This window comes from Sapajus apella, unplaced genomic scaffold, assembly GCF_009761245.1.
Source record: "Sapajus apella isolate SASKATOON/1434 unplaced genomic scaffold, GSC_monkey_1.0 scaffold36, whole genome shotgun sequence".
Taxonomy (NCBI): Eukaryota; Metazoa; Chordata; class Mammalia; order Primates; family Cebidae; genus Sapajus; species Sapajus apella.
Window position 1 is genome coordinate 4,713,132 of NW_022436976.1, and position 12,260 is coordinate 4,725,391.

General features: G+C 34.1%; 1 protein-coding gene across 50 annotated transcripts in view; it reads right to left on the minus strand.

Moving 5' to 3' along the window:
* ADGRL2 (adhesion G protein-coupled receptor L2) overlaps nucleotides 1-12,260 on the minus strand; it is a 416,407-nt gene that overhangs the window by 40,516 nt on the left and 363,631 nt on the right. For 28 of the 50 annotated variants that reach the window (XM_032296453.1, XM_032296455.1, XM_032296458.1 and 25 more), the window contains 4 exons: nucleotides 9,675-9,689; nucleotides 7,958-8,758; nucleotides 1,277-1,570; nucleotides 646-749 (listed from right to left, as the gene is read on the minus strand). In XM_032296453.1, coding sequence (XP_032152344.1) covers nucleotides 646-749; nucleotides 1,277-1,570; nucleotides 7,958-8,758; nucleotides 9,675-9,689 — 1,214 coding nt within the window. The remainder of the gene's footprint in view (nucleotides 1-645; nucleotides 750-1,276; nucleotides 1,571-7,957; nucleotides 8,759-9,674; nucleotides 9,690-12,260) is intronic. The other 22 variants (XM_032296460.1, XM_032296463.1, XM_032296475.1 and 19 more) reach the window with 2 other exon arrangements.

Sequence of the window (12,260 nt, forward strand, 5' to 3'; positions counted from 1 at the left end):
AGATTAACAGACACACAAAATTCGGAATCAGACATTTAAAAGAAACAAACAAACAAAAAATCCTTTCTAAAAATTTTCAGCCAGTTCTCTAATTTTAGTGCAACCATTTAAAATTGTTATTTTAAAGTCTTATTTATTCCAATGATCCAGAATTTAAATCAGTATGTAATCAGCATGATACTGAGGGTTATTATCTAATGTTTATTCGTCAAAAAGGTAGATGGAGGCGAAAATAAAATGGCACTGCATTACACTATAATATTAAAGTAGTTTACTCATTCTACCATAATCATGTGTGGTACAAACATCTGCTTGCATTCTGAGGATTCAGTTGTAAACTTAATGATATTTGATTTAATAGCCCAATGCAGTTTGTCTTATGAACATCAAAAGAAAGAGAACTAAATATGAATGAAATTAACAAGGATGTATTCACTAAAAAGCTTAACATAGAGAACAGCATACCCCCGAACATATGTAACTTTCAACAAATAGTTTACAGACAAAACTATGCATGATTTTTGTTTTGCTTTTATACTAAACAAAGAGCAATAAAGCTGGTTTTAACACACAAAGCTAAATTATTTATGTTAGAAGTTAAAGCACTAAATCACCAATGTGTCATATTAAAAGGTTCCAACCAACCTTCTGAGCCAGCTGATTCACCCAGTGTGAAGTACAATTGCTAAGATCGGGGCCCTTAGGGTTCCATGTTCCAGTGGAAACCATGCAGAGATATGAAGCAGTTCCTGCAACAGATGTAGAAAACAATAGTGAAATTGAAACCATTTTTCTGTACACATTCGGGAAATCAGCTATGATGATCCTGCTCTGCATGTTAAATTTTGAATAAACTCTAATGCAAGTATTTGCCAATAACTGACAAAAAGGTATAATGCAGATTATAAATGGTAAATATGAAGTCAGCATAGAAATACCATATATTTACAGCAAACAAACAAAAAGCCCTTGATTTTCTTGGGACCCATCCAAAGTGATGCTTATAATGAGAAAGGCAGCTGTGAGGAAGACTCACTAGAGTCCTGGGGCAAAAATCTCAGGCTCGATCTAGGTCTCTGAAAGGAAGAGGTAGTTTATAGTGCCTGATCTTAAATGACATTTACAGTTCAAAAAACTTTGTCCATAGATGTTATATTACCAAAGTATAAAAATAAAGTTAGCTACTGTAAACATCTTTTTCTTTGAATAAAATCAGTGTAATTCAGAACCTACTACTAAATTGAAAAATGTATGCATGGTATTTTATAGAAAATACCTCTTGTTCCCTTGGGGCATGGTCGTTCAACCATCATTCCCCTTTGTGTCTGAGGCCACTTTATCCCCCTGGAGTCTAACGCTTCACAGAATCTCTCTGGCAGGGGAAAAATATTTGTTACAGGTGGAATTTTGGTTGTAGAAACTGCTGGAGGTGGTTTTGTCCCTTTGCTTCCTTCCTGTGATCCAGCTACAGTTGTGCTCATGGGGCCTTTCTGTGAAGTAGTGCTTGTGGTTGATACTGTGGTTTTGAACAGCTCAGCTGAAGAAGTTATTGTCACAGCTGTGGTAGGCACTATGGAAAAAAGACGAGTATATTAATCTCAAACACACACTTACACGCACATACAGGCATGCACACACACACACGCACAAAACTCTACCCATCCGTCTGCCCCCAAACCAAGCAAATAAGAATTACTGACAGTATCATTCGAGAGTGAGGAAGAATAAATCTTTTCATGTGTTCCAATTTATCCATACTAATAGCTAAGAGAAGGTAGGTCGTTTAGGCTTTACTATAGCTTTTGCTGTAGGACTCTTAGGTTTACTTCTCAATGAAATATGTGATAGTATGGTTTAAGTGTAATTTCATCACATACTGTTTAACAGAAAATGCAGGAAAGTTTAATTTAGAAAAATTCTATTATATAAACTCACCTTCTATAAGCAATCAAATTCAAAGCATTAACAAAACTGTGACGAGTATATATAATTAGAATGACAAAAAAATTTAAAGTCACCCACTTTACATATTCTAGAAAATACTGTGACATCCTTCCACCCAGCATCCGTTCTTGCCTGAGCATGATAAGCATGCCTGATTAGATCCAAACAGAAGATAAGCTTGGCATGCTTATGCTGACTTAGTAAGGAAACATCTCAGGCTTCGGCATTGTTACTTTGGGACAGGTAGGTTCAAAGAAACAGCTAGTTCCAGTCAGACGTGGAATCTCTTACTAAGATAAAGCATTAGATCAAATCATGCCTAATCAAAACCAACCCTTTGTATCTTAGTGACCCTTAACAGAGAATATAAAGGAACTGTCGTTACACATTTAAAAGCAGAAATGTTTTCATTATTTTTAAAGGTTCTTTTTGCCTTCCACTGTTACTATCAAACTGTTAAATCCAGTAGGTTTAAGAAATAATGGAACTCAATGTTTCCTCCATTAATTACCATTGAATTAATTTAAAAAACAACACAAATCAGTCAGTAAAAATTTAACACTACCACTTAAAAACTGTTAGAGGAAATCACACGAAAGTTGTATCAACATTTACAGAGTATTGGCTCTTAAAATCTTACATATATGATGCCTTAAATTTAAATTGCTGGAGTATAGCAAATGAAAAATAGCTGTTTTTTTCAAATCGTTTTATAAAAATATCAACTTACTTTACACTTTATACATGGGAATAAGCTAGAAAACTAGAATTTATTAGAAAACAAGTCTATATTATCACTAATATGTTTACTATTTTAAGCTCTGGTCTATCAATCTTTGTTTATATAATTCTGACACTATTGAGAGTATACTACAAAAAAGTAGTGTGACATGTTTCTAGTTCTTTGGTAGTTACACACTTCTTGTTATCAATAAGTACACACCACACATATTTTACGCCTCCCCCCCCCATCTCAAGAGAAACTTCTAAAGCATGTGTTTTATTTCCAGGGCATAATTTATTGACCATATGAGAGATGCCTATGTACATCAGTCAAACATCATGCCTAGCCAGCTGCTGCAGAAACCTATTCAAACCTGTCTATCTTTTCTGTAAAGCACTTGCTTGACATCTTGTTAAACCTCTGTAATTTTCTTTTGATTACAATGCAGTCAGGCTTTCAGTGCTTTCTCAATTAACATTTGTCAAAAGCATCACAATCTTTTGCAGAAGTGTCAAATGACTGCTGCTGAATCAAGTCTTAAAGGGGAGTTGGGAATCAGAACAAAAAAGAGAAGAGGGCAGAGCAAAAGGGTTCAGTGCTACACTATCTGATATATCCCTTGACACCATACTAATTAGTACATATTTAATCACTGAAATATGTATTAATACTACAATTAGTGATGTTAGTTAAGCATTAGTCAAGATTCATAATAACCGAGTCAAGGTAGACAATAAAAGAACCTCAGTTAAATGTGCGAAATTTCATGCAATATTCTACAGCCAAGTTTCCATTGTTTTTTTTTTATGATTTATTTTTTATATCTTTTTCACCTTTTGATCACCAAAATAGTTTAAAGGGAATCAACTTATTCTTCACAGGTAAATCAGTGAAATATTGGGATATCATGAAAATAAGCATGATCATAAAGCTTGAGGGACAAAACTAAACCTTTTAGAGGGACAAATATAATTTTTGGGATTTTGGAACGTTTAAGTTTTGTAACACCAAAAGAAAAGCAACTTTTTCTCAGGTGAAAACAAGAAGTCAAGATATATTTCTAAAAATTATTATTTATTTCAACAGGTGGAAATGGCCCCAACAGGGCATCTGTTAATGATAAAAACTTATTTTGATTTAGCATCTATGTGCCAGATGCTATGCCAATCACCATTCGTGGATCATCAGATCATCTTATTTAATCCTTACCACAACTCCTTGAAGTGGGCACTATAATTATCTTCCTTTTACAGATAAGGAAACTGAACCATTAAGTTAAGTAATTTAAGGTCACTTTCCCATACTCTTAAATGCTCCTAAAGATTATTATAGAGTCTAGAAAAATATGGCATCCAACAAGGAACCTTGCAGTTTGCCAGGAACATTTAACTGACATGATGTTTCTGTGTAAATCACTAAAATAATAAAAATTTGGAAAGAAAATACAAGACTACAATCACAATGAGAAGTTCCATAATGAAACATGGCAAAAGGTTGAAAACTCATGAATATCCTATAAATAACAGAAAACACAACTCACAATAGAATTATAACTCTAATCCAAACCCTTTTTTATAGAGCTCTATTTATCCTGATGCCATACAATGCATTCAGATTGGCTGATTTAGGATTCTGTCTACCAGTTATCAGTTGAGTACAAACACCTAAGAAATGATGCTAATAAACATACTTAATAGGTACCCATGAAGATTTCAGCTAACACATACAGAATGGTTCCGTTTACTCTTATGATGTACAGTACTAAGAACTTGCTATTTATTACCAGGGTTTTCCTCCATGAAAGGGTTTGAAGACAATAGCCATTTATGCTAAGGATAATATTCCCCTCACTGAGGTCCAAGAACTCACTCTCACCCACTGTTCATGAAATGAACTCTAGAGAGTCTGTAGCTTGGTAAAGCAAAAATGAGCACCTATTAAACTTGCCCCTGTTCACTGTCTAAAAGCACTGATCATCTTTTATAGAGCATTCTTTACCAGTGAAAAGGTATCTCGAAAAGTATGTATTCTATGCTATATATAAACAAATCTGGCTCTCTTGCTAAAAAATTTTTCTTGGTATTACAGAAGTGTACCACCTAATTAATTAGTCTGAGACAAATGTTGAGGAACTGCCAAAACCCGAGTAAAAACGCATAATTTTCTTTATAACATCTGGGATATCAAATGTGTAGACAGGTTAAGTAAATCTAAAGCAATCCAGATTAAGAATTGGAAAAGAGTTAAAACAGGACTGGAAAGGATTTTTCCTAAGGCCATTCCAGAGAGGGAGAAGGTGAAAGAGGAAAACCAGACCTCGTTTAGGGGAGTGGAGCAAATGAACTACGCAGGGATCACATAAAGCTCAAAATTCACCAAAAAAAGATCAGGGCACAAAAATATTATGCATGTGCTTTTAGGAATGAAAAGCCTTGGATTTATAAATGGGAAAAAGTATTGAAGCTAATGTACTATTAATCAGTCCACAATGAAAAATAATATGGATAATGAAAAAAAAAACCAAATGTATAATTTTACAGCACAATTTATGCCTTGGCCATATGCATGATAGCAAATCCAGCACGTAAGACTTGAACTATGAATTTCAGCAAAATAAGTCAATCACTGCTTTACGTCAGGCAAAGAACTCATTTCTCTGATTGTACTGTCTTATCAGTTTCCTGGATCTTGTTTCTGGAAAGCTGACAGTGGCTTACTGGTTTGACCTAAATTTGTGGGCCAGAATAGTTCTGCAAGGCCCCACGTACATCCAGATAGGTAGCACACATCTTGGATGAGAGAGATGGGAGTATCTAAAAGCATAATATAAATTACAAGGAGAGAAAGAGAATGAATATGGGTCAAACAGCAGTGAGAGAAATTTAGGTCAAATAATACTTTTTATCACTAAGGGCTGAACAAGGCTTGGTCAATATGAATTTTCATGTTCCTGGAATATTTACGAATGGCTATTTTAGATGACAAAACATAGTTGTAGGAATATATAACTGCTACACATGCCGAAGCTTTTCATTTTCAAGGCTGTTAACTGCTCTTTCCAAAAGCATCTAAACTATCAAAGACTTTTCTTCTGAAATGGATCGAATTATTTACTAGAATATATGACACATGTGTACGATGACATTACTATCTTCGTATTCACTGAAGTACTTTGTGGCAAGTAGATGGGTAATGTTTTCATTTGTTGAACAGAGTTATACTCAATTTTATTCACAATTCTTCAGGTTGTTGCCTGATTATGCATTTGCAATTTTTCAACAATATTTTTTCTGAGGATGACAAAAAAATTTACCGCTACCCAAGGCAAATCTAACAACTGTCAGACTAATACAGGTTACAAAAAGGTTAACATAAAGATCAATAAAATTTTAGCCAATGTCAATACAAGCTTGTCAATGTCTTAAGTTAGCCTTTTGACAAACTTATAGGATAAAGCAGCAGTACTGCAGTAGCAGCTTTTGGAAAAACAATTGAAATAGATGAAATAAACCAAACTGCTGGTCTCATGAACAAAAATATATATACATTTTTAAATAAATGATTCCAAGATACTGTCAATAGAGCAGGGAGATACAGTAGGGCATAAAACTATATGCCCCCAAAAAAGATTTCATTGTTACAAATTTAACAATGAACATTACTGCTACAACTATAAGCCAAAAAATATAAACATAACCTGATGTAGGGAAAAGAGAGCTGCACACTAAGTCAATGAATCATTATTGTTATTATTAGTTATTAACAAAACTCACATATTTTGGTATTCTACAATGATTCCAATTAGAAATTCAATGACAAAAAGCTGTAACTTCTGCTTTTGAGGTCCTGACTATATGACAATATTTAAAACTGGTTAACAGCATATCTTAAAGTATGTACGGGCATGTGTTTGTTGTGAACATATTTAAGTGTGTGTACCTGCACTGCTTTAACAGAAGAAAAAATACATTAATCTGCCCCAACATATTGAACATATTAATCACTCCAAATAACTTTCTAGTTCCTAAAATTCTGAAATACTGCAATAATTTGAAAATTAACTCAGTAAATTAGGATATTAATTTAGATCTTAAACACACAAGCATTGTTCAAATAGAAGACTTATAAACAGTGTAAACTCTATAACACGTTAACTAACTTAATCATTTCTTTCCTTCCCTCCTTCCCTCCCTCCCTCCCTCCATCTTTCTCTCTTTCTTTCTTTCCAGAGTCTCGCTCTGTCGCCCAGGCTGGCTGCAGTGGTGCGATCTCAGATCACTGCAACCTCCGCCTCCTGAGTTCAAATAATTATCCTGCTTCTGCCTCCTGAGTAGCTGGGATTAGAGGTACGCACCACCACACCTAGCTACTTTTTATATTTTTAGTAGAGATGGCATTTCACCATGTTAGTGAGGCTGGTCTCGAACTCCTGAGTTGTGATCTGCCTGTCTTGGCCTCCCAAAGTGCTCGGATTACAGGCATGGGCCACTGTGCCCAGCCCAAGTTATTCTTTCATCATGAGTATGAGATAATCTTGTTTTAATGAAGTATTCATTCATCATAAAATATTATTTCCCACAAAATTGAATTCACTTAATAAACCAAAGTATATTTCCAAAAAGCCTTAGTTTCTAAACTAATGATCCTCCATAAAGAGAACACAAATCACACAATGCTAGCATATCTGTTATCAGAAGTCATCACTGAGAATCATTTAGAGCTTAGTCCAAGTGACTGTTAAAGTCACAGAAATATTGACTTAAAACTGTCACTAACTTTTACAAAATAAAAACATGTAATTTTACATGATAATCTAGAAAAATATTGGATGGCTCCCTCCTCTCCTACTCAGAGGACAGACACCAAAACCTCAGAACGCATATACCTGGCATTGTACATCAAGCCTAGCCATTCTCCTGGGACTTCCTAACATACGTTTCCTTTAACCACTGGCGCCAAGACGTTAAAAGGTCTGCACATAGATTGTAATCAATTCAGAAGTCAAGTAAGGGAAAACAAACAACAACAACAAAATTACTAACAGGTTTCTGGCTGGTATTTTATTTTTAGCAATGAAAAACTAAACTGACCAATAATGCCACAATTTCTTGAAGCCAACATTAAAATGAAGAAATTCAGAAAAAGAACCATGATAAGGCAAAAATATACCATGACATTGTCCTTTGTGGTTTAACAAGAAAAGAGGAAGAAAATAGGAAAAAAAAATTAAGTCTTTTAAAAAGTGCTATTTAAAAAATGATCTAAGTATTAGCAAATAAACATTCTTACCTTGGGCAGGATCTGGTGGACCAAACTCCAGAGAATACCGTAAAATGAAGTTATTATTCCATACATAAAGTTGGTTATCTCTTGGATTGTAATCCACTGCAGCAATATACTGATACTGGTTGGGGAAGGGAACATCCACATATTCTCCTCGGTTTAATCGGGTATTATAAATGTAATCAATTGCATTCTTGCCTGTTTCACTTTCATTGTCTTGATAAACTGACCTAACCACATAGAGGACTCCGCAAATCATAAACGCATTTGATGCAGCACGTTTGTCATATACAGTCTCCCACGTTGCTTCAAATCGAAGAGTGTATGGATTCAGCTGGCTAATAACTATCATTCCGTTGTTCTGTTCAGTGGCATAAATGACCCATAAACCATTTTCATCAACTGCTAGGTCGATATCAGTCTTTCCTCCCCATCTGTATGGTGAGGTATCATGGTAGTTGGCATAGTTAATTATGGCCTCGCCACTCTTAATTCTAGTCCTCAAGTCAAATTTCACAATATTCCTCGTTCTTTCTTTGTTAAAGAAGACAGCACCATCATATACCACAAATCCAGTACCATCTACTCGATTTGGAAGTTTATATGTTGTTGTTTGGCGACTATTTTGAAAATCTTCTAAAGAAGCATATTCTATTAAAGTATCAGTACGATAGGGAGTCCAGGGCATGAAATAAATTTTATCTGCAGCCTGAAGAGGGTCCTTGCACCAAGCACCTGCCTTTTGTTCAGCTTCATATATACATGGTGAGTCCACAATTGCTTTCAAGGTCCCAGGGCACACAAAAACTAACAGTTACAGAGAAAAGACAAAAATTAAGTCAAGTTAAAAAATTACAAAGGTGAACACATTTCAGTGATCGCAAAGCAAAAGGGAAAAATTCATATTATTAGCATTCAATTTTACCAAAATTTATACTTAATACAAACACTACCCTTCTTTTCTAAAAAGTTAGCAAAATCAGTGTACCAGGGTACAAAGTAACTGGAGTTTATTTTCACTAATAAAAGCCTAAGTTTAAGATCATTCATAATTGGTCTGACAATTTAAATTTTGGCTGTGTTTTCATCTTATAATTTGTCAACCTATGTTTTAAAAGTTTGAGCTGTATGCAACAGTGTGTATTTTATTTTATTCCAAACATTATACCCTTCAACCCCCTACCCCACCAACAGGCCCCCAAAAGCAAGAACATGAAATAAGGCAAATAAAATAGAAAACCCAGTGTGAAGGCTTATTTAGAACTTGTACATAAGTTAGACTGAAAACAAAGGTGCTTCAACTTGAGGAACATAAATATTCGGAAAATGCAATTAGGAGCAAAGAAAAGTAAATACAAGAAAAGAAGTGATGAAACAATCAGGAGACCCTGTAACCATGGCATGCTATGGAGAGGGTTCTGGAAGCGAGGCAAGATGACACTTTAATTATAAGAAAATATCCAAGGGTGTCAGAAAAAGAGATAAAGGGTAAAAAAGAAATGAGAAAGGGCAGCTCCCCCTCGCCGACTTCAGAATTTTTACCCCATCACCAGATTTAGTAGTCATACAATTTCATTGTAAACAGTTGACTTCCTTATGAGGTGGCATTTATGAGGTCCTGCTGATTATTTTAATACAGGAGTGTTGTGGGGAGAGGGGAGGAGGTTAACATCCATAAGGCACATAACAGGGAGCTGGGGTTCAGACTGTATACGTTATTTACCTTTTTGCTCCACTTCTATTTTAAGCATTGGAAGAAAAATAAAAAAGGTGCAAGGAGAAAAGAAGAAAGATTAAAATAAATTGACTATTAGTCTAAGACCGAATTCGTAACAGATGCTAAATATAGGAAGAATAAGAGCTGTACTACTTTGGATAAAGAGAAACACACAACAGGAAAACCTAGCAAGAGAAAGATTCTAAAGTTACATAAAAGAACATGGATCAATCATTTTTAGGAGATTAAGGAGGCAATACAAAAATGCTGGCATGTTGCTTCACTTAGTGTACCTGAATAAATGATGAAATTCTTCACTAATGCAAGGTATACATACTCTTGCCTTTCCAAAGTCACTCAGCATTCTTAGCAAGTTTTATTTCGTATATGTATGCTATAGACATAAATGCATGCATAGGTACATCATCCCCATTTATCTTACATGAACTGAATTTTTAAACTGGCTAACATTAGATAAGCATAACAACAGAAATACATTTATAAAAATCACATCTTAATTTTGGAGTTTAGATCAAATTTAATTCTGACGTGGTTACATGTTTTTCAAAGATATTTACTACGAAAAAATAAATAATTATGCATCCCAGTATATGTTTCAACAGTTTTTCCATTATTTTCTATTTCTAGATAAATCAATTTTAACCATTAAAAAAGCCTCCTTTTTAGGAATATATAAATCTCCCCCAATTACCAGTAGAGATTTTGAAGAGTATCATAAGGTATTACCTTTCATGCCCACTAATAATTAGTATATTTACTTAGTTATGTTTACATATATATTTTAAAACTCTTATTAAGTTTTCTATATTATATATCTCAAACTTGTAATACTAAGTCTATTAAAAAAAAGAAGCAAAATACATACAAGGGAAAAGCAAGCACAGTAGGCAAGGAGAAAAAGGAAGAAAGAATTATGGTTAGCTTATTATGACAATTCTACCATCATCAACTTACACAGAAAGCAAGCTAGCATGCAACAACAATCATACCAAGCATTCAAAGCAAATACCTTGACTCCACAGACCTTATAAAAAGTAAATGCTTCATAAAACAAACCTGATTAGTAGAGTTATGAGAGGAGAAAAAAAAAATCCTTCATTTTCAAGAAATGGATTATGCAGTTAGGAACAGTGCTACGTAAGATCCTAGTTGGTAAATAGTATTCTAATAATTACAAACCATAAAATACCAGTTCACATTGTATATAGGTTTGAAGTATGTTGCCTGAATTTCATAAATGACCAGGCTGATTGATGTCTTTTTCTCCCTTTTCTATTGTTAAAATGCATTAGGATGGGCTAATGCTGCATTTCCAAAATGTATTCAGCGTAGTACATATTTTATTAAGATCTTAGTTTGCTTAATTTTTAAAAGTTACAATAATTCATCAAGATTAAATGTTGACCTTCTGAAACACCTATGGGAAAAACATCACAAGAACATTTCTGCCATAGGAATGGCATACAACTTTCCATATTAAGCCACAACTTTCCCCAGCCAACTTGGTCTATGTGACCACTTTTCAGGAAACATACTTGATCTATAGCGTAATTCTGACTACATCTGATAAATAGAAGAAATTCAATCATTACTGTCCTGAAAACAACACTGTTTTATAAACTACTAGTCCTAAAATTACTCTTCAGTAAGAGCAATATTATAACTGCTTAGAACCAATAATGGAAGGGTGTGGTGAGAAAATGAGGATAAGAGAAATCATTAGCGTTGTGACTACTCAAACTACATTCATGTACAGCGGTATGCTTTTTTCCCTAAGGAAAGGGTAATTTTACTGAAATAAATGTAAAGAATGGAAATGTGGGATGCGGTGGCTCATGCCTGTAATCCCAGCACTTTGGGAGGCTGAGGCAGGAGGATCAAAAGGTCAGGGGTTTGAGACCAGCCTGACCAACATGGTGAAACCCTGTATCTACTTAAAAATACAAAAAATTAGCTGGGTGGGGTGGTGCACACCTGTAGTCCCAGCTACTTGGGAGGCTGAGGCAGGAGAACTGCTTGAGCCCAGGAGGAAGAGGTTTCGGTGAGCCAAGAGCATGCCATTGCACTCTAGCCTGGGCAACAGAGTGAGACTCTGTCTCAAAAAAAAAAAAAAAGAATGGAAATAATACATTTTAAAATGTTTATTTAAAAAAGAACTTAAAACAAGTTCAATAAAAGACTCAGAAAGTATATTTTGTTTTTAATCATTGAAAATGGCTAAATTTTATCATTTGATAAACTAAAATGACAATGTAGTTACTGAACAGAATATCAAAGTCTTTATTTGAGATTTAATATCACATGTTAAAGGAAAATAAATATAAATTGTATATTGTATATAATTTATAATTCTGTTGAAAAGTAAGTAACACTCAAAAGTGAAGATTAAAAATATTATAAACCTTTGATGTTTAATGAATCATATAAGAAAAATATGGCTATTTAAAACAAAAAGTCCCTACATTATGATTTTTATGATAATCAAAAGGACAGATATCTGTGAAACCAGCCAAAATTCTATCAATAGAAAAATACAAAAATACAATAAAATTTATAAAATCAAAATTCTCT